Source organism: Balaenoptera ricei, chromosome 16 (genome assembly GCF_028023285.1).
Source record: "Balaenoptera ricei isolate mBalRic1 chromosome 16, mBalRic1.hap2, whole genome shotgun sequence".
Lineage (NCBI taxonomy): Eukaryota > Metazoa > Chordata > Mammalia > Artiodactyla > Balaenopteridae > Balaenoptera > Balaenoptera ricei.
In genome coordinates this window covers 107,315,285-107,342,623 of record NC_082654.1, presented here as the reverse complement: position 1 = coordinate 107,342,623, position 27,339 = coordinate 107,315,285, and the positions used below count along the sequence as shown (strand labels likewise).

At 45.0% G+C, this 27,339-nt stretch overlaps 1 protein-coding gene across 8 annotated transcripts in view; it reads left to right on the top strand.

Annotated features, from left to right (window-relative positions):
* The window catches only part of TTC13 (tetratricopeptide repeat domain 13), a 69,123-nt gene extending 60,516 nt beyond the window's left edge, over nucleotides 1–8,607 (top strand). For 5 of the 8 annotated variants that reach the window (XM_059900699.1, XM_059900696.1, XM_059900702.1 and 2 more), the window contains 6 exons: nucleotides 373–482; nucleotides 2,773–2,908; nucleotides 3,870–3,949; nucleotides 5,897–5,975; nucleotides 6,117–6,196; nucleotides 7,701–8,607. In XM_059900699.1, coding sequence (XP_059756682.1) covers nucleotides 373–482; nucleotides 2,773–2,908; nucleotides 3,870–3,949; nucleotides 5,897–5,975; nucleotides 6,117–6,196; nucleotides 7,701–7,815 — 600 coding nt within the window. In that variant the 3' untranslated portion in view covers nucleotides 7,816–8,607. Of the gene's footprint in view, nucleotides 1–372; nucleotides 483–2,772; nucleotides 2,909–3,869; nucleotides 3,950–5,896; nucleotides 5,976–6,116; nucleotides 6,197–7,700 lie in introns of those variants that run through there. The other 3 variants (XM_059900700.1, XM_059900698.1, XM_059900704.1) reach the window with 2 other exon arrangements.
* Nucleotides 8,608–27,339: the final 18,732 nt, after the last annotated feature.

The window sequence follows — 27,339 nt, the reverse complement described above, 5'->3', positions numbered from 1 at the left end:
CAAGGTGCCCTTTTGAATTATAGGATGTTGAGTGCAGCTATTCTGCAAAGTATCAAAGTGGCTGCCACTTAAGATGAACGAGAGAAAAGACCCAAAGGGAGCTCTTAGTAGTGAGCAGGGGCCTTGCCATCGCAGGGAGGCTGTGTGCCTTTTGCTCTGAGGTTCTCTGCTGGCCTCTGGCAGGGGCCACGGGGAGCGTGACTCGGGCTGAGAGTCTGGGTCGGGGCATGGGGCCAGGACAGAGAATACACGGTGTCTGGTACGCCGTGACCCGTCTTAAAAACATGAAAGTCGGAGTCGGCGCTGCAGAGTGGCAGTTGGGAATTTACAGTGAATCTCACCAGTAACGTGAATTTTCTTTTTCCCCGAAAGCAGTTTAATACTAAAACGAAGGATGGGTTCACTGTGAACACAAAAGTTCCCAGCCTCAAAGACCAAGGGAAGGAATATGATGGCTTCACGATCACTATTACAGGAGACAAGTACGTGTGCTTCCCACGTGTGGGTGTGCAGACGGGGGCTGGTGTCAGAAGGCATGCAGACGCTTGGTGCTGCCGCGGGAGATTGGACCTCCTGGGCTTTGGCTGTCTCCTGAAACGGAGATTATCAAGGTCCAGTGTGTAACGAGAACCAGCTTTTTTTTTTTTTTTTTTTTTTTTAACGTGACATTTAGATTATTACACCAGCAGATAGATTTTCTGACTGTGCTAAATCTAACAACTTTCTAGATATTAAGTATAATGTCTGATGTGGTTTGTGGAAAGCATTCTTCCGGGTTCTTGAAGTTTGTCGTGGGGAAGACTTTTACTAATTAAATGGAAAAAAGATGAGAGATTGGCAGGTTGAAGGCTATTATTGGATTTTTAAATATAGGTTTTAATGTAGTATGAGAGTATAAGTACAGTCTTATTGAAACTTTAGAATACAGATAAGCAAAGATTAAAAGTTTTAAATCATTATTTCCTTTAAAAACTGAGATTATACTGTACATACTGTTTTATAACCTGTTTCTTTTCTACCCTTACTATGACATTTCCCCATATCCTATTCTTAGAAGCATTTTTAAAAATTGCATCGTATTCCATTTTAGGGATATTGTAGAGTTGCTCCTACTAATTTTTTTGTCATTGATCATTTAGGGTGTTTCCCGTGTTTTCACCTTATCAGTAGTAGCGCCGCAGTGACCGTTTTTAGTAATGATCATTTTATTCACATCTGAAATCCAAACTTCACCTAGGAGCCTCCATATCCCTTGAGTTCTGGGTGGAATGACCTTGACCCTCTCCGTTCACTGCCGTCCCCGAAACACGCGCTTCTCAGTTGCTTCCCTGCGAGGCTCCACCGCTTCTGCATCAGGGACTCCGGCAGCTCAGCGGTGGGAGCCACGTCCTCTCAGCCCCTCCTGGGCTCTGGCTTCCTTGTCCAAACTTACACGGGCCTTCACGAGGAAACACCCGTTTAGCAACTTCCAGGTTCTATGACTCTTCCACGTCGCTGAGGTCTCCATCTCTAACCCAAGCCACTTACCAAAGCACTTTCACAATAAAGGTCATTCTCCCCCCAAGAAGGAATTCCAGGGTTTTCTATCGATGTGAAATTTTTTCTCCTACCTCTTCACCCACCCATGATTTTAAATTCCCAAGCAGAAGTGGAACTGCCGAGGAAGAGTCCATAAGTCCTTCCCCGAAACACAGCGTCTTTGCTCAGATGTCTGTCTCACCCTGTTTGTTGTCAGTCTTGCTCGGGGCCTCTGACCCCTACCTAGACTTAGGACCCATGCCTCCACCTCCGGTCTCCTGTGGCTGACCAGTGCTTCCTCAGGTCCTAAGGCCGGGTCCACGGGGCACTCCCCTGGCTCTAGAACGCCCTCCCCGGTCCGTAGGCTGCCGTTGCCCGTTGACACCCAAATCGGTCCCCCTGCCGCACATTCAGGCCTTTTGTAATAATGGCCTCAAACAACGCTTCCTGCCTTCCCTGAAGCACTTTCCTGCCAGCGCCTGGCCTGCTAATTCAGCCAGACTGCTTGTTCCCCGAGGTCACCTCCCACCTCCTGGCTCTGGGCCTCTGGCATCGCCATCCTCTTCTTCAAGACCCAGGTTCAGGCCCCTTCCTCCACAAGCATTTCCCGTTTTCTTCCATGTCTTCCAGAGTAGATCAGCTCTTTCTCCTTGGAACCTCTGATGAACCTTTACGGCTCTACACATGGTCTCATCATAATCTGTGGCCTCGTTTCCCCCTCCGTCCCTCCATCAAGGCGGCAGCTCTGCTGTGTTGTCCTTTAGAGTGTCTGAGGAGTATTTTCAGCGTTTGGGTACCGGCGTTATCCAGTAAATACCTGTTGCATAGAATTTATATCCTCCACAGAGCCTCACATGGAGCTAAGCATGGAGCAGAAGCTTAAAGAAAAGGAAACAGTGGAGGCCCTGAACTCACTTTCAGGGCACAGCCCCGGCCCCTGCTCTTCTATTGTAATAGGGTGGCTGTCTGATAAAATGTTTCCTGGGCATTGAAGTACATTCTACTCTGTGTAGTTTCCTCCTCCTGTGTTAGCTTAAGCTCATGTAAGCAGTGCCTGCAGTTAGACTGAGCAAAACCGTATTTTGTGGAAAAGCTGCCTGCTGTGAGACACGCCCCATCTGTCTGCTCAGAGAGGCAGAAACAGTCTTCCTCGCGTCCTGTGCCCCCATCGCCACGCTGCCCTCCCCACCCTTCCGTGCTTAGCTCTTTGAACCAAATAATACGTGCCTTCGACACACCTTCTTGTATTTCTAGGGTAGGCAATATACTATTTTCCGTGGAAACTCAGACCACAGAAGAAAGAACACAATTATATCATGCCGAAATAGATGCACTTTATAAAGATCTAACAGCAAAAGGAAAAGTACTGATTCTCTCATCAGAATTTGGGGTAGGTTTTTGTTTATCTTCATTTTATCCATGCTTCTTCTGATTCTTTTGTAAACTTCTTCAAGCCTTTACCCTTTCCTTGGGATTACACAGTTTATGCTTGAAATCAGCTTCAACTGACCGGTAAATATTTCTTTTAATATTCTTATAGAGACAATTCCCGTATTTAGTAACTACAGAAACTGGGGAGGGGGAATGATAAATGTATGCAGCGACTGTGTCATAGTATCAGAAATTTGGGCTTTGTCAAGATCTAAGAGAACAGGTTGGTCCATGATAGACATGACCTACGCTGCATTTAGTGACGCTCTCCTGGCCTGTGACCTCTTCCCTCCGTTGCTTCCCCGACTCAAGGGGGGGGGGGCTCCTTGGGAGCAGGAGCTGCAATGTCACCTCCGTCGCTGTAGCTGTCACTGTGCGGAGAGTGTGGGGGCCACTCCACCCGCATTCTGGAATGGACGCCCGTGGCCCTTGGGAAGTTAACTTTGTTTCTCAGGATTTTAATCAGTTTATACACATAAATTAAGTATACTGATCACCTCAGTCTCAGTGGGCGGGGGTAGGGCACTAATCAGAATCCTGGAGTAGAGAGGCCTGTAGTCTGAGAAAGTGTATTCAGTATTAATAAGGGCTTTGTTTTATTTTAATCTCAATGTGTATGTTGACATTTCAAGTAACATTATAGACTGAAACAGATGTCTAGGTTTATCAGAAAAGGTTGCTGTTTTAAAGGCAGCTGGGGACATACTGCTCTAAACCGAACTGAATGTATACCCTCTCGAGAGAAAAGAAATCATTGGAAAGAGTAAAATATTCAAGGATGTGAAAAGTAGGTTCTTGTAGGAGAAGAATGAAATAATCCTCTTCCTAATGTAAATGCTTCTGATGTGTCTTGTCACCTAATAAGAAATGAGTTTGTAATCTGTTATCTAAGTTCCTAAGCACATGTCTTTTTTTCCTAGGAGACTGATGCTGTTGGCAACTTAATCTTATCCTTAGTTTATTACTTTTATAACTTAATGCCGCTCTCTCGCGGATCCAGGTGAGTGATATCCTCTAATCTGACAGTTTTTGGAGTGAAGAATGCACTCCTTTTGCTTACATCTCCCGTGTGGCTCTGGGTACAGGTACCCCAGCAATGGCAGGAAGACCCCTTGGTTTTTTTCAAAGTCCACCCAAATATGATGTTCTTGATCTACTGCATCACCAAGAGTCCTGGAATGTAGTTCTAAAAGAAGGTGCTTGGCGTTTATAGGCTGGAGCTCGAAGTCTCATTGTGTGCACACGTGTGCGCCCTGTGCTTTAACTCCTGATATTTGCCCAGGCTGTACCCTGCCCTCTTCTCCCCTCGCCCTCAAGTTTTGGCCATTAATTGACCTTTAGTGCTAACGTTTAATACTTCTGGGTCACCAACCATTGCAAAGTATTTTTGTTATTATGAATGAATTCTTGCTACTTACTGAATTCATCAGGCATCTTTCAGGTGTCATTCAAACAGGGATGTGTCTGTAGAGCTTTCTTTTTCTTCCCTTTTATCTGGTACCGTGTACAGTAAATCATGCGAATGGCGTATGCCATTGTTAGCACATGTTTGACTTTAAGATGCTTTGGCTAAAGTAATACACTTAAATGTCTTGATCTTTAAGTACTACTTTAGAAAGTAAAACTCTCCAAAATGTGGCAGTAAGTTTTGTTATAATATGACAAAAGCGTTGGGGGCGGGTGGGCGAAACGGGCGAAGGGGGTCCCCCGTGTGGTGATGGATGGAAACTAGGCTTGTGGTGATCACTCTATGGTGTAGACGGGTGCGTGCCCTTACATGGAACTTACCTAACGGTAACGACGGCACTGAAACCAAATGGGAACATAAATCTCGTGCCTTCAGCACAGTCGTCGTTAGACGTGCCCATGATGGGTGACAAGCAGGCGGCCTCCATGTGCCGCCTTCCATCCTCCACCCTCGCAGGCCCCTGCACCTGCTCAGTCCCTCAGTCTTGCTGACCCTGCCCCCTAGCCCTGCCCTCCCATCCCCCGCCACCCCTCGCAGCTCAGACCTGCTCCATCTCTTGCACTGACCTTTCTAGCTGGTCTCCCCGTTGCCAGGCTTTTCTCCGGCCCTCTCTGTGCTCCACACATCTTCATACCCATTGGCAGGTGCCAACGCGGCGGCGTGATGTGCAGCGCCGGTCCCCGCCTCCCCGCGCCCCCTGCCCATGCCCACACCTTCCTGTTCCCACTGCCGGCCCGCTTCCCCCTCCTCTGCCTCGGGGGCCCCGCCCGTGGCCCTCGAAGATGCAGCGCACGTGGCCACGGCCTCAGGGAGGGCTTCCCTGGCAGGCGACCCCGGGACGGGCTCGCTCTCTCTGGTGTCCGCTCGCCGGAGCAAGACGTCTGTCTTAGTTGTCTTCGTCCTGGGCTGCCTGGCACAGGGCACAGAGCTGGTGCCACAGAGACGTCAGGATCTAGAGTGAGTCCGGACGTGCCGGGAAGTGCCCGTAACGCAGCAGGCTTCGGACCCATCTGTTAGTGCGTTCTGAAAACGCGTTCTGCTTGTTTCTTCTTGGGGGCCAAAGTGTTTAATGTTTAAACACTAATATTAATATGTTTGCATTTACAAAGCATATCGTATATATTGTGTTTTAAAGCCATGAAGGTGTTAAAAATATAAGCAGGCACATTTTCTAATTCACTCTTTCACAAGAAGAGAAAAGCCAAGTGAGGAGAAGACTCCTAATTAAAAGAAACTTTCTGTTCTCAGAAAAATATTATCCTTACACGTTTATCCTTCAATTAGTAAATCAGTAAATAGTTTTATTAGTATATTAGTAAATGTTTTTTAAAGCAAATGAAAATATTCTTATGTTTAATGTCCAGAGAATTCTTAAGAGAAATAAAATGTCATCTCTTAGGATGGAAAATCCGTGGGAGCTCTAACGTGGTAACTGTCCGTGGCCTGGGACTGACTTGCAATTGTTCTTTACCTAAACAGTGTGATCGCTTACTCAGTGATCGTGGGAGCCCTGATGGCGAGTGGAAAAGAAGTAGCAGGAAAAATTCCCAAAGGGAAGGTATGTCGGAGCTGGAGCTGGAAGGGAAACATTTAAATCCCAATCTGCGGAGTTTTGTGTTGAGACACACGAATACAACGGATCCCAAAGGGAGCTTCCCCTCCGTGTTTGATCACATTCTTAAATTTCTTTGTTTTTCAGTTGGTTGACTTTGAAGCTATGACCGCCCCTGGTTCAGAGGCTTTTAGCAAAATAGCTAAAAGCTGGATGAACTTGAAAAGGTAACTGCTTGATAGGGGTCAAACAAAAGGATGTTACAACTGAAAAGGGAAAGAAGGGGCTCCCGGTTACTTTTGGAGCCTCGTGAAACTGGAATTGTACTCATTTGTATGAGTTATGATTATACAATGAATTTAATCCACTTTTCAAGGTTAAAATGTTTTTGCTGTTGCGTAAGACCCCTTAACAGGTGAGTGTATGGATAAACGTGAATAATGAATAAAGTAAGGAAACCGGTTTGTGAAGAAAGGGTTACAAATGTCTTATTTATATAGTCAGATAGCCACATCTCTTGCCTAATCCGCCCTTTGTCCCAGACTCTCAGGGTCAGTATTCGGGAGTGACTTTGAACATTGAGCTGCACCCGATTCAGACTGAGTCTGGGTGGTAGTGCCTGCCTTTCAGCTGCATTTTTCCTGCACTCTGGGTTTTGGGAAGGTGGTACTTTATTGTTATTTAGGTGCGGAATGCACGTGAGTCAGGAAATGCTAGCCAGAAATTACCCCTGACAATTACGGTGGGAGAGCCTAGCAGACTCTGATCTTTCCTGGACCTTGTTTTCAGAAGCACCACGGGGAACGTGTAAATTTGCGATGAGATTAAACTCACAGATGCTTTCATAGTTAGTTAAGAATAAGCAAATCTCACTGTCTAACCTTATTTATTCCTGCTCCTTCTCCATGTTTTTTATATCATAACCACCTTCAGTTCTGCCTTTCATTACCTACTGAACACAGCAACCTCTCTAAAAGTTGCTGGATAATTTGTGCTCTGTTTAAAACAGAAATTTGTGTCTGTAGGACACTTTTGTCCAGTTTGCAAGGATTCCATGAGCTCTGTAATGGAAACTCCTAACAGCTACACCTTGTTGCAGTATATTCTTGTTTCACGTTTACTAGTTTACACATGTTTTAGTAACATGACCATAGGGACTGACTGGTCCCTCGCCTCTGTTTCCTACATCATTTTACAGTGTTGAGCTTTCAACAACTCTTTAAGGAAAAGATAGCAACACTGCCCTATGTTGTGCAGCTGCCGTTTCACAGCGTACCTTGACACCCATCCCACGCTCCTGCTAACTCTGGGAGTTAGGAACCCTCTCCCTCTTGCTGCAGATATGGGAAGCGGGGCTGAGAGGAACCCCTAACGCTGATAAGGATCAAGGCTAGGCCCGAAACCTGTGTCTTCCGGTTCCATGTCCAGCATGCGCCCCAAAGGGACGTGCGTGCGTAACACTCACTGTGCAAATCAGGGATTGATTTTTCTTTCCGAAGACTGGCTGAATTTCCCAGCAGCTCATGGTGGGAGCCTGCCCGTACCCCAGATCATCGCTGCAGCAGGACCTGCTCTGTTCACAGCGCCCCCTGCTTTGTAACATTGTCTGATGTCGTGCGTAGGGAGTATTGGAAAGTGATATCGTAATAGGAATTAATAGACCGTAAGCTTTGCCTTTTTCGTACAGTTGTGTTGATTTTCACACCCTCGCTTTGTGTTTTTCTTTTTCAGTATCTCACCTTCTTATAAGACTCTTCCGTCCGTGTCTGAGACGTTCCCAACATTAAGATCAATGATCGAGGTGCTCAACACGGACTCCTCCCCACGTTGTCTTAAGAAACTCTAGTTACGCTGTGGTATTTATACAAGTAAAGGGCCGGACCTCTTGCTTCTTAAGTTATTTTTTAAAACATGGAATTATAAAGAAATTAGGTCCTTTATTACTTTTGATACCAATTTTTGATAGGAATTGAATACTTGAAATCATTTTCCTTACCTTTCCGAACCATAATAAAAATCATGGAAGAGGGTTTTGGGGCGACAGAAAAGCTCTGTGGGAGGGGAGGCATACGTATCAGCCAGCGGCCTCTTGGTTTCCACTTACAAAGTCATACAACTCCTTCCTCCCAGTGAAGAAAGTTTATTCCAAAAACCAAAAATCAATCATTAAAAGGAACAAAACCAACAACAAAACAGGAGTGATTTCATTCCTTTAAAGATCTGGATATTCTTCAAAGACCTTCTTTTTAGGCACATTGTGAGAAGGCATCTTGTTTTCAACTCACATAATCCTCATGCGTGGGCTCTCCGTGTTGTTTGAGCCACGGGAGATTCGTGGCCATCAGAGTGCTCCCGGAGCACGTGGCCAGGAACGTTGAATGAGGCAGACAGTTTTTGCCAGTGATTCAAACACTGGATTATGGAAACATGTTTGTTTTTCTCCTCTTTGCTGAAAAAAATAAATGGGGGTGATTTCTGTAAATCACCAGTTTTTGACACTGGATTATGTACATTTTCATTGTGTGAACCAGTTTCACTTTCAGGTTATAAGAACAGTCAGAAAATTACTGATTTCCTTTTTCAGACAGGGTAGTTGACCGTAAATGGGTTCAATTAAACTGTTGCCATTTCCAAATCATTTTCATTTTTCTTTGATTTTTGTTAAAGAGTTAAACTAGTCACTGCTTCTTTCCGTTATTTAGCTTTTGTCTCGCAGGCTTGCACGAGAGGGACACAGCAGTGTCTGCAGGCGTCCATGCTCGTTGGCAGGGACTTAACGCTGGGCCCTGGCAGAGTTGTCTGTGGTCTCAGCAGAACGTGGCCATTTGGTCAGATAGGACTTGCCCTTTGGACAGATGCTGTTCTGGGGCCTGACGTGTGCTTCAGAACAGCCACCAAGATTGGCTCGTGTTCTCCTCTCATCTGGATGGTGATAGAAATTGTCAGGCACACCTCACTTTAGAAAGAGATTTCACACCCACAGGCCAGCTTTCCCCTGGGTCTTCATTTTCATATTACAGATGAGGGAGTTGAGGCTCTGGCAGGTTGATGACTCACCCGGGTCCCCCAGCTATTAAAAGCCAAGGTGCTAGGATCCAGCCAGGCCTCTCTGACCCCCAGGGCCTAGCCTGCCTCACCACGGTCTCAAGGCCCCAAGGATTCATTCGCAGGTTCTTCTCAAGATTCAGAGTACTTAACACTGTTCCGTGCAAAATCTCCATCTATCTGTTACATTTCTCTGCACTCTCAACTTCATGCTGTTTGACCAAACTGGGCTACCTAAAGACTTCTGAAGCCACAAAGGAGCTGCATCCAGATATAGCCTACAGCATTGCAAAGTGAGATAGGGATTGCAGAGATTAAACAAAGGAGAAATGAGTAAGTTTTTAAACTTTTCCCTCTTTTTGCTTATTATCTCAAAAGCAAAATCTTTCAACTTTATCAAGGACTTTTCTTCACTTTATCACCAACTCTTCAAGATTTTAAATTGTGAGACACCCATTTTTCAGTTGGGGAAATGGTCCAAATAAATTAGCTGACTTTTCTGAAATATACGACAGTGTGTTGAAACCCCAGAATTAGTATGTAATTTTTCCTTGGAACTTAGTTTACCAACTCCAAATGACTACGTTTCAGCTTTTATTTAAATAGCCCAGTTTCTCCTCATGCGAGTATTATAACTATCATGTCATTAGACATACTGAAATGCCAAATTCTGTGATCCCAAGATGTTCTGGGAAAACCTTTCATCTTCTGCTCCAAGTCCCAAAATACTTGAGCCAACCTGACTGTGGTCTGAACAGAGCAGGTCTGTTTGGTGGCCGAGAGGGTACTGGGCTCCCGTTCCCATCTTTGAGGGTTCTTGTCTCGAGAAGGTCATGAAGATTTGGAATGCATTTTTATATCATAATGTTTAAAGTTCTCTCATCACATCTTCTGCTACGTTGAACAATTTCACCTAAAAATCAGAATTGCATTATACAAGCTGTCCTCTGTTTAACGCTTTTTTAAAACGTAAGTCTTTAAAATCAGAATCAGGTTCCCCTTTATCCTTAAAATTTCATATAGAAAACTTTTGATCATTCTGAAGAAACAAGGCTGCTCTGTGCCTTCTGTCTGTGTTTGGTTTTTAGCTCATCAGATACCCTGATCCTTTCGATTTCGTGGCACAGAAATTAGGGCTCTCCTGCTCAGCCTGTGATACCCTGAGCCTACACCCAGCTCTGTGATGAAAACTGGAAATGCCAGGTTTGAGAGGCTTTTCTGCTCCAGGTCAGATCTGAGTGTGAGAGGCTGGGTTCCCAGTGTTTTGCAGGTTGGTCTGATTGTGTACCTGCATTTTGGTTCTCTTATGCTACAACTATTACCATTAGAAATTCTTTGCGTAACTCGGTTGCCTACTAGTTGTCTGTCTTAGGACCCCTTTACCCCCTAGATGATTTGAAGTGCGTGTTAGAGGGGGCTGTGCATTGGTCCGGAAATGTCACCCAGGACACAGTCCGTTAACAAGCCAGCGCTTCTCTCCCTCCTACAAAATACCACCCCCTATCGCTCCACTCGCCCTCAGCTCCATCACTGCCTCCCCCGTACCTGTAATCTCTCCTGACCCCTGTCTGCAGTCTCGACTTGTTTTCCTGCTGCTGCTCTGATTAATTCCCGCAAAGCATCTCAGCGCCTGGAGATAAAACCCAGTCTTCTACAGTAGCGGCCCGGCCCATGCCCGACGTGGCCTCTCTCTGCTCTTGCCCTCACCTACACGCTCCAGCCACTCTCTTTTCTTTCCATCGGCTCTCTCAGGCTTCTCCTTCCCCGGGGGCCTCACAGTTAACTCAGCACCGTCCAGTGGGACTGTCTGCCATGATGCAGATGTTCTGTAATTTGCCTGGTTCAGTGTGGCAGTCGCCAGCCACGTGTGACTGCTGAGCGCTTGAAGTCGGGTGAGCGTGGCCGAGGAACTGAGCGTTTATTTTAAAGAATTTATATAGCCACATGGAGCTAGCGGCTATTATACGGGATAGCACAGCCTAGAGAGTTCTGGATTAGACTAGAAGAAGCTTTGTCATGGGAATAATCCCAAATGGTGTCCCCCGGTGGTAATTAACTGTATTATAAATAAGTTGTTACAGACTTTTCCAAGTATCTCAGCTCTATGTGTAAAAAGGCTCCTATGAACAACATGTTCAGACTTTGAAAAGACTAAAAGATCCTGTAGGTAAGACTTGTTAGCAAACTAGGAATTTTGCGTGGAACATTATTTCTGTTGAGGAAAGTGTGAGGGACAGGAAACTAAGCTCCAGCTCTCCGATGCTTGCCTTTCAGGCAAGATTTATACGAATCAGAGCAGAGATCAGCAGAGTCACCTGAAGAAACCTGTGTGTCCCAGACCAGCAGGAGTTGGCTGTATGTTCATGAACATTCTCAAGATGTCTGTCTTGGAGCCCGTGACTCCTCACCCCAATGTCACTTCCTTCCCCCACTCTTCCCTATGCCCTAAGTGACCCCCTCCCACCCAGCAGCTCCGGCCAGAGCCCCAGGGGCCTCCCCGAGCCTGCCCTGGCCCGTCCAGTCGACTCCAAAGTGTCCCAGATATGCTCTTGTCCAGCCATCATCACTGTCACGCCCAAGCTATTTAAATTTAAAGCAGTTAAATAAGATGAAAGTACACACTTGTTCCTCAGTCACACCTGCCCCATTCCGAGTGCCCAGGAGCCGCCGGTGACTGCTGGCTGCCGTACTGGACGGGACAGAGGTGGGAACATTTCCACCATCACAGAAAATTGTGCTGGACGGTGCTGCTACCCTGAAAACAGGCCGCCCCTCCACGCTTGTTCATCAGACGATAACTAGAATGGGAGTCCCTGTGGTTTTAAGCGAGAGTACAGGTTTTGAGGGGTTTGGGGTAAAAATCACAGAGTTTAGTTGCAGTGTAGGGAGATGAATGGGAGAGAGGAGAGAGAAAGGAAATCACCACCACCAGCTTGAAAAATCTCCACTGATTACTGACTCGGGGATCTGGGGATAGGCCTGGGGTCTGCGTCCTCCCGGAGGAGATTCACACACAGCTGGTCCAGGAACCACACGTGAGAAGCATCAAGCTAGGATATGAAAACCTGCCTCGCTGCCTTGGGAGTTGTTTTTTTCCTACCCTTTATGAAACCCCATAGAACCAAGTATCTTCTTGAGTAATGTAGCTGCGATTAGAATTATGGTCGTCCTTCTGTTCTTCAAGCTACGTTCCCACAAATATAAAATCACTTTAGTGCTACAATTTGCAAGCCTCAACTTTACCAGTATTGTAGCTGGTAGTCCACAAAAGTTGGGTATGCAAACATATATGAGACTGATATTTCTCTATAATTGAATACAACTCAGTTCACAAGCTCCAGTTTCTACCAGTACTGGAAAATATAACCCAATCACCGAATCACGGTGATTCGGACATTTCCAGTTTCAAGCTGCCTTATTGCGGGACTTCTCAGTTGGGCCAGTGGGTAAGACTCTGAGCTCCCAATGCAGGGGGCCCGGGTTCGATCCCTGGTCGGGGAACTAGATCCCGCACGCATGCTGCAACTAAGAAGTCCGCATACCGCAACCAAAGATCCCACATGCCGCAACTAAAGATCCCGTATGCCACAACTAAGACCCAGCATAGCCAAAATAAATAAATATTTGAAAAAAAAAAAGAGCTGCCTTTTTGAAGCTCCCCGTCAAACAGGACAGGACGGTCTGACCCGGAGTGGGGCGGCTCAGCTGCCCGCTGTGCTCAGTCCCAACGGGCCCCACTGGGTGTGTCGTGCGCGCCCTGCTCACTGGCAGCGGCTGCGTCTGTGCGGCCACTGTGTCCGGCCATCGCTGGCCCACAGGTGCATGCGTGGCCTCTTCACCTCCCCTTCCCCTCGGCGGCCACTTGGACACCGTGCTGCACGAGCAGGGCGGGGCTGAACCGTCCACCCACGCCGGAGGCTCCCCCATCGGCTGTCGCTCCTCTGCTCTCGGGGCCTGTGCTGGGCTGGGGACTTCTCCATGGGGCTGGCTGCCATCTTCCCCGGGGGAGGGCCCTTTGGAGCTAACACATCTTGAGCACTTACTATGGCTGGCATATTTCTAAGTAAGCACCAATGTTATCTCTACTTCGATGGCTCAGATGGGGGAGTGACTTGCCCATCACAGCTCTTGAATTTTGCCCGAGTGCTTGCCACTGAGTAAGCAAGCACTTACTTGGGGGGACGGGGCAGTGGGGATGGGCTCCGGTACCATCGGCCTTAACCACTAAATATATGTCCACTTACTAAGTCAATCAGATAAAGAAAAATAGAGTTACAATATGATACATCAATCCCACTCTTGGGCGTATATCTGGAAAAGACAGAAACTCTAATTCAAAAAGATACATGCACCCCAGTGTTCATAGGAGCACTAGTAACATAGTTCATAGCCAAGACATGGAAGCAACCTAAATGTCCATCAACAGATGAATGGATAAAGAAGATGTGGCACGTATATAAAATGGAATACTACTCAGCCATAAAAAAGAATGAAATAATGCCATTTGCACACCACAGATGGACCTAGAGATGATCATACTAAGTAAAATACTTAGAGAAAGACAAACATCATAGGATCACATATATGGAATCTAAAATATGACACAAATGAACTTATTTACAAAACAAAAACAGAATCACAGACATAGAAAACAAATTTATGGTTACCACAGGGGAAAGTGGAGGGAGGGACAAATTAGGAATTTGGGATTAACAGATATACACTACTATATATAAAATAGATAAACAACAAGGACCTACTGTATAGCACAGGGAACTATATTCAGTATCTTGTAATAACCTATAATCGAAAAGAATCTGAAAAAGGACATGTGTGTGTGTGTGTAGCTGAATCACTTTGCTGTACACCTGAAACATTGTAAATCAACTATACTTCAATTTTAAAAAAAGTATTAAAAGGAAATAAAATGTGAAAAGTACCATGTTTCATTGAAAAATAAAACTGCTTTGAGCACAGCAGGCCCAGGGATGAATCCCCACTGGGATTTGACCTGGGCGGACAAAGGAAGGAAGGAAGGAAGGGACGGAGGGAGGGAGGCAGGAAGGAAAAAAGCTGTAAAGTGCACTGACTGCTTCCCGCCATATACCAGGTAGAAATGCCACCATGTTTTTAGAGGATCTCCTAGCGGTCATCCATTGGGGGACCATATGGATTGGCTTGTAATTTAATGCAACTCTAGAGATTGCCTAAGAATGAACAAATTTGTCAAGGCTTGTAATCTCAACTAAGACTAACAATTGTCACTTATTAGGATCAGAATTTAAAATAATACATCTCTGACCAAAAATAGATTCTGAATCAATGAATCTTTCAGTTAGTAAGCTTAGTAGATCTAGAACAACTTTTACATGCAAATTAAGTCCTAAATTACCATTGTTGTGTAAAAGTCACTCCTGAAGTGAACATAGCATCTTCTGCTTCAGGTAAATTTGTGTATGTTAACTATCCATCACATTTCACAAAGGTTTAAAGTAATGCATAAAAATACATGCAATACAGAAGAATAGTACAAGGGGAGAACCAACAAACCATTAAAATACACACTTCAGGGCTTCCCTGGTGGTGCAGTGGTTAAGAATCCGCCTGCCAGTGCAGGGGACACAGGTTCGATCCTGGTCCGGGAAGATCCCACATGCTGCAGAGCAACTAAGCCCGTGTGCCACAACTACTGAGCCCGTGCGCCACAACTACTGAAGCCCGTATGCCTAGACCCCGTGCTCTGCAACAAGAGAAGCCACCGGAATGAGAAGTGCAAGCACCACAACAAAGAGTAGCCCCCGCTTGCTGCAACTAGAGAAAGCCCGCGTGCAGCAACGAAGACGCAACACAGCCAAAAAAAAAAAAAAAAAAAAAAAAAAATTGAAATACACACTTCACGTTTTTAAGGTACATGCCTTTCAATGCGTCCAGCAGTTTAGAATGTAAAGGGTTCTCAGATTATCTGGTTGAGCTCTTGCAATTTGTAACAGAAGAAACTGGGACACGAAGAGGTGAGTTTCCCAAGTTACACAGGGAGGGCTGACAGGGCTATAAAGGGTACCATCGCTGATTCTACTGCACATAGCCTCTGACCACCCTCCCCCACCCCCACCCCATGGGCCTTCTCCTCTTCAGCCTAAATAGCCCCTTACATTGCTCTTCTCCCTTCCTCTTTAAACGTATACCTCCTCTTCTTACTTCTTAAAATGAAACATTTATAAAAATAACAGTCCAGCTATGGTCTGGCCAGCACAGTGTGTAAAGGAGCTATCTTTTTCTTTTAAAAAATCTTTTTGTTGAAGTACAACATAATACGAAAAATGCACATATGTGTTCACATTGATGAATTGTCACAAACCCAACACACCTTTATAACCAGCATCTAGATGAAGAAACAGAACATTACCTGAAGCCCAGGAATTAATTTATATATATATATATATATATATATATATATATATATATATATATATATATATATATACATGGTAAATATATGTCATAAATTTTATATAAATATAACAAAGACTGCAGTAATTCTGTGAGGCAGTTAATCACACTACTGACCTAAGTCAACCAAAAACCCCTAACCTAACTCTTCCCTAGCTGTGACTATGTTTGTTTAATAAAGCTTTACCATTTGATCTTTTAATCTCCATCAAGGACAATCTTAATCAGTATGGGTCCATGCTTTCTTATACCTGTTTTCTTTTTTTCACTTCATTACAAAATCTAGTTGTCATTCAATACATTACCTGCCCTTTTAGTTTTGTGTCAGCAATAATTGACTTCATTTCTTTCTTTCTTTCTTTCTTTCTTTAGTGTGTTCACAATGTTTTATTTGTATATGATTTCATCAGCTAATGGATGAGGCAGAATGTACCACTGCAAACCCTGCCCCATTCACTGCCTTCCAGCAGTTTCTCTCCAGCATGTAATGACACGTATTGAAGGAAAGGAATTCCCACTCTTATATTTTTACCCAGTATAAGCTCACTGATGACCTATGGTGATCACTGATGATAGGGTCTATCTTCCAAAACACAGCTTTCCTAACCTTTGCATTCATAGGCTTTCTGGTTATACATAACCATATAATCAGCTATACATTACTGCTCAAGGCTTTTCCACATAGAATGTACCAGGTTTTCCCTATGTGTTTTTTGTGCCATAAAATAAGATGTAATTGGCCACTGCAGGCATAACCACATTCAGCGCATTCATGAGGTTTCTCTCCTGCACAAACTTCCTGTTATGTCCTGAGGGTGCACCTCTGGCATCTGAGTGTTCCATAAGGACTACATTCCTATCTGTGAGGAGCCCACTGGTGTGTAATGATGAGTGAGGGGTCGCAGAAGGCATCTGCACAGTTACCATGTTAACAGGGCTTTTCCCCTGCAGGAGTTCACTAGTATCTAATAAGCTGTGACCCTTTGTGGAAGGATATTCCACCTTCACTGAATCTACTTCTTTCTCTCTTGTGCGTGTCCCCTTGTGTTTAATCAGGCATGGCATGTGGGAGAAAGCTTTCCCACACTCGTTGCATCCATAGAGCCTCTCTCCCGTGTGAGTTCTTTGATGGACAATGAGCATTGTCTTTGTAGTGAAGGCTTTCCCACAGTCACTGTATCCATAGGGGTTCTCTCCTGTGTGAATTCTCTGATGTTTAATGAGTCCTGATTTCTGTGAACAAGATTTTCCACAGTCAATACATGTATACAGGGAGTCTTTCCTGTATGAAATCACTGATGCGCTATGAGGCATGCCTTCTGGCTGAAGGCTTTACCACATTCAGTGCATCCATAGTGTTTCTATCCAGTGTGAGTTTGTTAGTGTATAATAAGACTGCCCTTCTGTGTGAAACTTTTTCCACATTCACTACATATATGAGATTTCTCTCCTGTATGAACTTTCTGATGCAAAATGAGCTGTGATTTTTCTGGAGAAACCTTTCCCACACTCATTGCATACATGGGGTTTTTCTCCTCTTTTGTTTCTCTGATGTATAATGAGCTCTGCCTTCCTGCAGAAGGCTTTGCCACATTCAGTACAGTCATAGGGGTTCACTTCTGTACGAGTTCTCCAGTGTTCAGTTAGCTTGAACTTTCTGTAGAATGCTTTCCCACATATACTGCATACATGGGGTTTATTTCCCATATGAGTCTTCTGATGTTCAGTAAGCTGAAATTTCCTGAGGAAGGCTTTTCCACACTCACTGCACACATAGGGTTTCTCTGCTTTGTGAGTTCGCTGATGTTCAATGGGCTTGAACTTGTTGGAGAAAGTTTTCCCACACACACTGCATCCATGGGGTTTCTTTCCTGTATGAATTCTCTTATGTTCGTTGAGCCAAGACTTCTTGAGGAAGGCTTTCCCACATTCGGTACATTCGTGGGCATTCTCTATTTTGTGTATTTGCTGATGTTTAATTTCAGTATAAGTTTGCTCATGATTAGCATGGAGAAAGGATCTCCCATCTCCATTAAACTCAGCAGGCTCCTTTTTAATCACAGCTTCTACTCTGGTTGATTACATCTGAATATGATTTCAAAGTTTTCCTGTGTAAATCAACTACAGCATGATTTGGCCTTAAAGGAAAACAACTTTTGCTCTGACAAATAATATTCCCAAATGCATTCTGTTCATAACACTGTTCCATCCTCTTCAGCATATTTTGGTTTTGCCGGTGCGGCTGCACATGATCATCCACTTTCTCAATTTCTGGATGGGGGTGACTATGAACTTAATCTTCTAAGGTCTGTGGTGGTTCTCTTTGTTCCAGGTTTGCTAACTTGATACCCCACTGACACAGGTGATTCTCCAGCGTCATGTCTCGGTACAGGTCCTTCTGAGCAGGGGTCAGGAGCTCCCACTCCTCCCAGGTGAAGTCAACAGCCACATCCTCCAGTGTCAGTGATCCCTGAATTCCTCTTGATCCCACTCCCATCTCCTAGTGGCTATACTTAATTTGTGAATTCTTTCATTTCAGGTCCTCTCAATAAGCAATTTCTTATTAGGATTAATCCAATGAGAAAAACTGTATAATATCTCAAACTTATTCAAGACTTTATGCCTCCAATTTTTAAAAAAAAATTCTATCATTATATAATTGGTATTATATATCTGTTTGTGATTTTAAAACTCTTTGGTCTATGAACATTCGCATCTTAAGTGCCTTTATTGACTAATAAAGTCTTGACTTCTGCAATGCATTCAGTATCAAGAACACTTTCATTAAAATAGTCTTCACCTATGCCCATGTTCTTAACCCCTCTTCTCTCCTTTTCTATATCTCCTTCCTCTCCACCTTTGGATCAACTAAACTATACTTTAATATTGGTGATGCACTTGCGTGGTAGCCCAGTCCCAGCCCACCTGGTGAAACACAGACTGATTCAGCCTGAGCACTCCCAAGCTTCCCAATACTCTGGTGGCACAGGATGAAACCAGAAAGTATTGAGATTACACACTGCTACATTTCTCCTAAAAATCTCCTAAAATCTCCTAAAATTTTTTGAACACCCACGCATGTGTAATAATGATTAAACTCAATTGTCTGGGACTTCCCTGGTGGTACAGTGGTTAAGAATCTGCCTGCCAATGCACGGGACACGGGTTCAATCCCTGGTCTGGGAAGATCCCACATGCCACGGAGCAACTAAGCCCATGCGCCACAGCTACTGAAGCCCGCGTGCCTAGAGCCCGTGATCTGCAACAAGAGAAGCCACTGCAATGAGAAGCGTGTGCACTGCAACGAAGAGCAGCCCCCGCTCGCCGCAACTAGGGAAAGCCCATGCACATCAACGAAGACCCAACGCAGCCAGAAATAAATAAAATTTAAAAAAAAATTATAACTGAAAAAAAACCTCAGGTGTCTTTGGTATTTTGCCAACCTTGGAACATATAAAACCTGTAACCTTACACGTATTTTTCCTTTTCTGTTGTTATTATGAAATGTACCAAGATAGGAGGACATAACGTATTCTATTTGACAATTGGTTTACAACCTCCAAATATTCAGGCATATGAAATGTGGGCTTCTGTCTCTCGTCTTGCTTCAGGCCCTCAGAATGTTAGGGCCGGGCTGGAAGGCGGCGGTCCCGTCTCTGCTCCTGCTGCTGTCTGCAGACCCTCGGTCCCCACGTGGTAGGCTCAGGGCTACCACAAGCACTAGGCTTTGGTCCAGGACCCAAAGACAGGCCATCAGTCTCAGTCCTAGTTCCAGGATGGTCTCAGGGAAAGGACTCTGATGGGCCAGCTGAGGTCAGGTGACCATTGATGGCAGAAGAACCATCAAGTGTGGCCATAGGGTAGAGTCCTGTGATGATCTTGTAGTGACGACGAAAAGGGGATGGGCATTGCTGGGCTGACAATCCCCACCTTGTCCAATATGCTTTGACAGAATATAGTTGTTTTATTTTGTTCAGCAGACCTTTCTTCTTAGCGGTTTCAAGTCGTACATTTACCTGTATTTAGAATAATGTATCTTTTCTAACTGAGCATGATTTCCAGAGGAGAAACTTCCCAAACCTAAGTTACAAGATGGGTGGCCATACAGCCCAGTTTGCTCAGAACAGTTTTGATTTATGCCTGTTGTCCCACTGTAATTATTAATAGTGCCCCTTTTCAGTCAAAGATATTCTGGTTTAGATGAGCGTTCATACGCTCAGCGTGCCTCTGATTATAAGTGGTCTTTTGTTCGGTGAGCATGAATGTTAATTTATATTCCTGATCGGTCCATGTGGAGCCTTCCTCCCAGACACATTTGGCCATCATTTGGTCCCAGCAACTACTAGAGGCCAAGCAGTGTCCTACATAATGGAGTTGGAGTTGAGTAAGAAACCCTGTCCCGAAGGAGCCCATGGCCCTACTAGGAGAGAGAACACAAATTAGGTCGGTATAATACAGCCTACGAAATCTGGTGTGAACAGAGCAGGGAAGAAACTCTGCTGAGGAAATGGGGAAAGACCCAGAAAGGATGAAACATAACCCCATAAAGGATGGACCAGGTGACATGAACCTCAAAATTGCTGACTCTGGCATATTAGCTTGTGCCTCTTCTTTTTATCAGCTGCATAATCCAAAGCTGAGAAGTTCATCATCACACAGATGACTGCTGAAAGGAGAGTCCCATCAGGATGCCTTTCTGACAGTGAATCTGGGCCACCTCATCCAAGGTCAGTCCTGCACTAGGTGTCTCAGTGCCTGCAGCTAGAGGAGCAGACCGGCATGTGCTGTGCCACATGTGAGGACACCAGAATGTCCTCACGTCCCTGTGAGACTTCACAGTCGGGAATCCCCCCGAGGCTGCTCTAGAACCAAGGCGGCCACATGAGCTGTGCACAGCATCCAGTCAGGAGACCTGGGTTCCAGAACCAGCCCTGCCGCCTACCACCAAGCAAATCACTTAATCCTTTCAGCCTTAATTTATATGGCAAAGGAAAGTGTGAACCTAAACAATCCACAGTGTTTCTTCTGGCCCTAAAACTTTGGTTGTTGTATAGTCATCCCACTACAAATTCTTAAATCAAATGATCTCTAATTAGCTAATTTGAGAAGATTCTTTCAGAAAAGTCAGAGCTACTTTAAAATAGTTTCTCCTTTTTATATGCATTTGGTGTAACCACAAAGACTTTTCTACCGATAAAACCTCTACCCAAGGCCTCTGCATTTTGAATCCTTCGTGGCAGACGTGGGAGAAACCAACCACTGTTGTAGTTTGTACCGCTTTGTAGACCAGTACAGTTCTGACTCTCACTGTCCTGAAACCACCCTGTGTTGGGCATAAGGGCCATAAATAATTTCATAGTCTAAACTTTGGGATTTTTCTGCCTCCTCAGACTCACTCTCAGGAAAGCCTTTCAAATCCCTCACTCTGTCCTAACGTCAAGAGTTGGATGGGACTTCCCTGGTGGTCCAGTGGTTAAGAATCCGCCTTCCAATGCAGGGGGCACAGGTTCGATCCCTGGTCGGGGAACTAAGATTGCACATGCCGCGGTTCAACTAAGCCGGCGTGCCGCAACTACTGAGCCCACGCCCCGCAACTACTGAGTCTGTGTGCTGCAACTAAGACCCGACACAGCCAAATAAATAAATAAATATTTTTAAAAAAAGAGTAGGAGGCAGAGTGTGTGAGTGTGACTCACTGCCTGTCCTCCTTTACCCTCTCGTTACACAGCTGCTTCTTTCCTCCTCTTGGTAGAGCCTTCTCTGCTCTGTCCAGCTAGGCTTTCTTTCTTGATCTCTCTCCCACTCCCCTCTCTCCTTCCTTCACTCCCTCTCTCTCTCTCTCTCTCTGTCTCTCTCTCAATCTCTCTCTCCCTCTCCAGCCCCCAACTTTAACAGCTTTTCTTGTGTTTATTGGCCATTTGTATTTCCTTTTTGAACGTCTTCATGATCTTTGGCTATTGCGTTCAACTTATTAAACAATAAACACAAGGAGTATAAAAAATGATACACAAACACCTAGGCACTCACCACCTGGCTGAAGAAAACAGTTGAAGCCCTCCATGTACTCTCCCCCCAGTCTCATCAGCAGCCCTTTTCATCCCTAAGAGGTAACTGTGACCCTGAATTGTGAAATCATATGGTCCATGTATCTCTTTATATTTTATTACACATATATGTTTCTCTGCTATTTCTCTTTTTTTAAATTAATTAATTAATTTTATTTTATTTATTTTTGGCTGCTTTGGGTCTTCGTTGCTGCATTCAGGCTTTCTGTAGTTGTAGCGAGCGGGGGCTACTCTTCATTGCAGTGCACAGGCTTATTGCGGTGGCTTGTCTTTTTGCAGAACACCGGCTCTAGGCGCGCGGGCTTCAGTAGTTCTGGCACACGGGCTCAGTAGTTGTGGCTCGCGGGCTCTAGAGCTCAGGCTCAGTAGTTGTGGCACATGGGCTTTGTTTGTCCATGGCATGTGGGATCCTCCCGGACCAGGGCTTGAACCCATGTTCCCTGCATTGGCAGGCGGATTCTTAACCACTGCGCCACCAGGGAAGCCCCTCTGCTATTTCTTTTTGCTTGTGGCTATATCTGCAGCAATTTGCATCATGAGAAAACAGATTCTGTAGAACCATGCTTTTGTTGAGATAGCTAAACCCATCGCTCTTACCTAGTCTACCTTCTTGGTCGTAAGTGTAGGTAGGTAGTTTTTGTCTGGGGAAAAAAGTTGGTGACTATGGTGAAAAGATAGTTCTCAGACCATGACACAGTAGACAAGGGACACGATGTCCACCTCACAGGGATGCGAAGGAGCGTGTGCTATGAAACCTCTCCCTATACTGGTTCTCAGCGTTACACGTGTCTTTCCAATACAAGAAAAAAGAGCAAGATGGGACACAGGACACTGCTTACACTGAACTGTCTGTCTCCAGTTCATACATTCTTTCATTCATCCCATCCATCCAACCAATAGATGTTTACTGAGGACGCATCATAAGTGCTAGGCACTGAGCTAAGTAAGCGCTGGGGAACAGAAACAAAAAAGACATAATCGCTGCCCGCTCATAGTTGAGTTACGGAAAGAGACAAGCAATCATAATAGTCACAGCTGAGAGTTGCTGAGCATTTACTATTTGCCAGGCACCGTGCTAAGCACTCACTTGTCTCAGTTAGTCCTCCTGCGAGACACGTAGAAGCAGAAATAAGATAGCACCTATGTAAAAATGGAAGAGGAGAAAAAGAAAGTCATTTAAGATCACACAGCCAGTAGATGGTGGAGCTGGGATTTGAGCTTTGGCCACGTGACCCAGAGCCTATGTCTTTACCATCTTCAGCAGGTGTCTCTGGAGAAAATCAGTAATGGCGGCTAAGTGAGGGAACGGCTACGACAGAGGAGTGAGAGGTGGCCTGGGACACTGACATCTGCAACGCAAAATTGAAAAGGGCTTGGGGATGAGGCCCAGCGAGGCCTCTGTGGAGCGAAGGGCAGCTCTTCTCTCTGCGCAGACACGTGATTCCGTCCTCGCCCGACAGACGCTTCAGGTTTCACTTTACTTTCATTAGTTTGGTGTTGGGACACTATAAATAAACTAGTTTTGAGGGTTGGGGAAAAGGCATCCCCCAACTTACTAACTTTGGGCAATAGCGAGGTTCCCTGTTTGTAAAACACAGGGGGCGTGGTTCTTGCCAGGTGTCAGTCGGCGGATACCCGAGGGCCTAAGAGCTGCAGGGGAATTTCTCCTTTTTAAAAGGAACTCAGGAAAGCAGGCTGAGCTGTGTGGTCCAGCCAGACCCTCACGAAGCACATGAGGCTCTTTCCCTCACCTTTCTCTACTATGCCTTGGTGTGAAGTCAGAGTGTCCCGCTACTAAACCAACAGACGGTTAGAAGTCACGAGAAGCGAGACTTCCCTGGTGGTGCAGTGGTTAAGAATACGCCTGCCAATGCAGGGGACGTGGGTTCGATCCTTGGTCGGGGAACTAAGATCCCACATGCCACGGGGCAGCTAAGCCCACGCGCTGCAACAAAGCGAAAAGAAAGAAATCACAAGAAGCAAGAGGTGGCAAGTTAATAAAAGAGCGAGTCATGGAAGGTTTGAATATGAGGACTCATGGACACCAGGGTAATGACATCTGTGGGCCATACCGTGGACATGGCCCCCCACCGCTGCCTCACCTTTACTGGGCTTCAGTCTTCCTCTGGAGAGACCCCTCCCCAGGAAACGAGGAGTTAACCTTTAGTTGCTAAAATGAGCTTAGATGACAGCAACAGGCCCCCAAGTCTTCTGCCTCTTTGCAAGTGGGCTTCGATTACTGCAATTTATAGGAACAGTTCTCTGTTTCACATTAGTCAGGAAAATAACCCCAGCCTCAGCCTCTCACAAGGAAAATTCCACTTGTACTCTGAGTCCTGTACGTATGCACGTCCACTATGATTATAGCATACATCCCTGTAAATGCAAGTTAAGGCTCTGTTGATACCTTGCAAACAGATAAGCTTACTTCTTTCCCTTTGGTAGCACTTAATGTTAAACAGTGGACTTGATTCCTAGCAAGAACTATATCCAGTAAAGATCCTTTGTGCTTCCCTTGCAGGGGGTGCTGGTTCAATCCCTGGTCAGGGGAATTAAGATCCCACATGCCGTGGGGTGTGGCCAAAAAGTTAAAAAAAAAACAACTTGGCGATGTTCTATTTAAATGCTTCTTTTAAAGTCAAGAGTTTGAAAAAGTTCCTGGCCTGAAGTCACATTGTTTTAGAAATCACGTTTTTAAACATCTTAAAAAGCCGTGTCTTTTTTTAATGTATAATTTAAATACTGCATGCAAATTAGGAATAACAATAACTCTACTATTAGGAATAGTAGAGGACAATAGGACAGTAGTAGGAAAAGGTGGACAAGTCAGAGAGAGAAACATATTCAGTGGGAAAATGACAATCACATTGTTCTATATAAACCACTGGTTTTTCTTTCTTTACAGTGAAGTGAGAGAATTGAGGAGCGAGAAACAATTTCTCAGTTGTTTAAGCAGCTATGTTGTGATCAATCTAGGTGGACACTTCTCGCATTACTTAACCAGCATTTAAAGCTTCAAAAAGAAAAATAAATAAATAAATAAATAAATAAAATAAAGCTTCAAAAAGACAATAAAACCACTGAGGGGAGCATCCGATAGGAGGTTTTGAAAGAGGTTTTACCAGGAGTCTTGGTGATGTGATCCAATCTGGAAAAGTTGGGAGAGGCGTCAAAATGAGTTAGAAAAGTGTGTTATTAAATCTCAGGAGAGACAAGTGTGTCTGGCCTCATTTTGTTCCCCAGCACCACGAGTGCAGAGCTCCTGGGAGATCAGGGAGGGCACTGAGAAGCGTTTCCTACCAGCTGCCATCAGTGTAAATCAGATGCTGTCACTCTGCCCAGACTTACCAGGTCTGGACCGTGCTCTGTGCTCCGGCATCACCTGCAGATTGTCTCTCATTTCTATCTTAGCCTCTGATTTGATACCCTTGTCTTACTCTGTCCAGGGCCCTAGCGTTACCCTGGCTTTTGCTATTTTCCAACTGCTTTCTTGTTGGGTGTCTTTTCTTGCTTCCCTCGCCTGGATTGCTTGATCTCGGGCTTGATTCAGAAGGAAGACAAATAATACGAAACGATGATGATTGTGGAAGAACAAAGTGCTGTGGGAAAACCTGGGAAGCGGCAAAATCGGGAGAAAATAATCAGAGATGTGAAAGTGCCCGGAACCTTGAGATGGTTTTGTAGATGGGGCTGGAAAGGTAGTGTGGAGCCAAAGGTGGAGATCTTGCACTTGTACTAAGAACTGTGGACTTCATTCTCTGAGGGAGATGTTAAAGCATGGCAATGACTTGATTAGATTTGTTCAGAAAGATGGGCTTGGGACTTCCCTGGTAGTCCAGTGGGTAAGACTCTGCACTCCCAATGCAGGTGGCCCGGGTTCCATCCCTCGTCGGGGAACTAGATCCCACATGCATGCCACAACTAAGAAGTCCGCACGCCACAACTAAGAGTCCACACGCTGCAACTAAGAAGTCTGCATGCCACAACGAAGCTCCCATGTGCTGCAACTAAGACCCAGTGCAGCCAAAATAAATAAATAAACACATAAATAAATATTTTTAAAAAATAACGAAAGATGGGCTTTACCAAGACTGACTGATTTCTGACATCTATGCCTCCTGGTCCTACTTGAGACCTCCATGCTGTTATAGGAACAACAGCCCCCGAACTGGTCTCCCAAGTTGCCAGTTGCTCTCCTGGGTTATCTTATTCTGCTATAATTTCTAAAACACTGTTCTGATTATAGAGAACCATGTATAAAGTAAATATTGAGCAGAGTCGAAATTACCTTTGAATGCCATATTGAAGTCCGACAAACCATCTCTCCAGAAGTCCAACAACAGCATTAAAACACAATATTTTTTTCTTCCAGCATGGGGATAGATTGCACTTTCTTATGTCCAGCACTACCTAAGGTAGTTTTTTTTGCATTTAGAAGCCATTTTGGTGGGGAAATGTATTTTTAAACACTTCTTCTATGAAAGACAAGCAAGAAAGAATTGAAACTGTGGAAGAGGGAAAAGAATTTTCCCTCTACCCTTCTGAGTTCTTGGCTAAGACCCCTGCAACAAAAGGCAGATTAACAAGAGAAAAGCACACAGAAGTTTATTAACATGTGTACCTCAGGTATACCTGGGAGAAACCCAGGGAAAAATGAGAAACTCTCCAAGGTGGCTTAGAACTCCAGCTTAAACACCATCTCGAGCTACAGACAAAAGAAAGAAAGGTGTGGGGTAGAAGAGTTTTGGAAGGTTACCTGGAAAAGCACCGTAAACATGAGTGAGGCTTGTTATGCAGGTCTGAGTCCAAGCTTTCTCCCTGGATAAGGGTCTAAAGTTATCTAGGGGAATTAGCCTTTGTCTTTTCTGGTAGGGAGGTGAGGAGGGACAACTTTGCAGATTTACATCCTGCTTTTAGGCAAATAAGGGGAGGGCAGGGAGCTTTTCCGGTATCTTCTTTTTCCAATTGCCTTCAGCTCAAAATAATCCTTAGAACAAAATAGCATATTTTAGGGTGGCAGGTTCTGCTACCCTTCAAGACTAACAGAGGACACAACAGATTTGCATCTTCCCCTCTTGTACACACTCCAGGCGCATGCTATGGAAAGGGTGGCACGGAACATCACCCACAATGCCCCCTCCATTAATTGTTTTTTCTCTTTTTTTTTTTTTTTTTGCTAAGCACCGATAATTCAATAGGAAGGAATTAAGCACAGATATGATAGTATTTTGCTGACGTAGCTCAAATGGATGGGTCAAGGTGTCCACATGCCTGCACTCGAGGCCCTTAGCAGTGCCATCCAGAGCTGGGAGGGCAAAGAAGGTACCTGGGTGCCACTCTGTGCCACCGATTCACGTGGAACTCCAAGCGTTCTAAAACTTCTAAATTCAAACATGGTCTTCCAGGTCTTTACGAAGGTACATTTTTCAAGTTAGGAGGCTATAGCATATACTTTTTAAATAGTTTGTTACTCTGATTTATAACTTTTAGCTGTTGAGACACAGGGCATATGACCCTCTGCCTGCCCTCTTGCTCTGGCCCGTGAATGTCAGGGTGGCTGGCTGTGTATTCAGCACATTCTCCTGAGTCAGAGGGAGAAGCAGCGGGGGGTTTGCCACTCGACCGCACAGCACAAACGTCTTCAAATCATGGTTGGGATGCTCTGTGGCCGTTCTCACCACCTCTTCCCCATACCTCCCTGGCTCCTCCATCCCCCCTCTTCTAGATCCTGTTATGCTGCAAGGAAACCCTAATGCTCATTACGTCATTAGGTAGGGAATTTAGATTTCTGCATGGCATTTTGCTTTTTA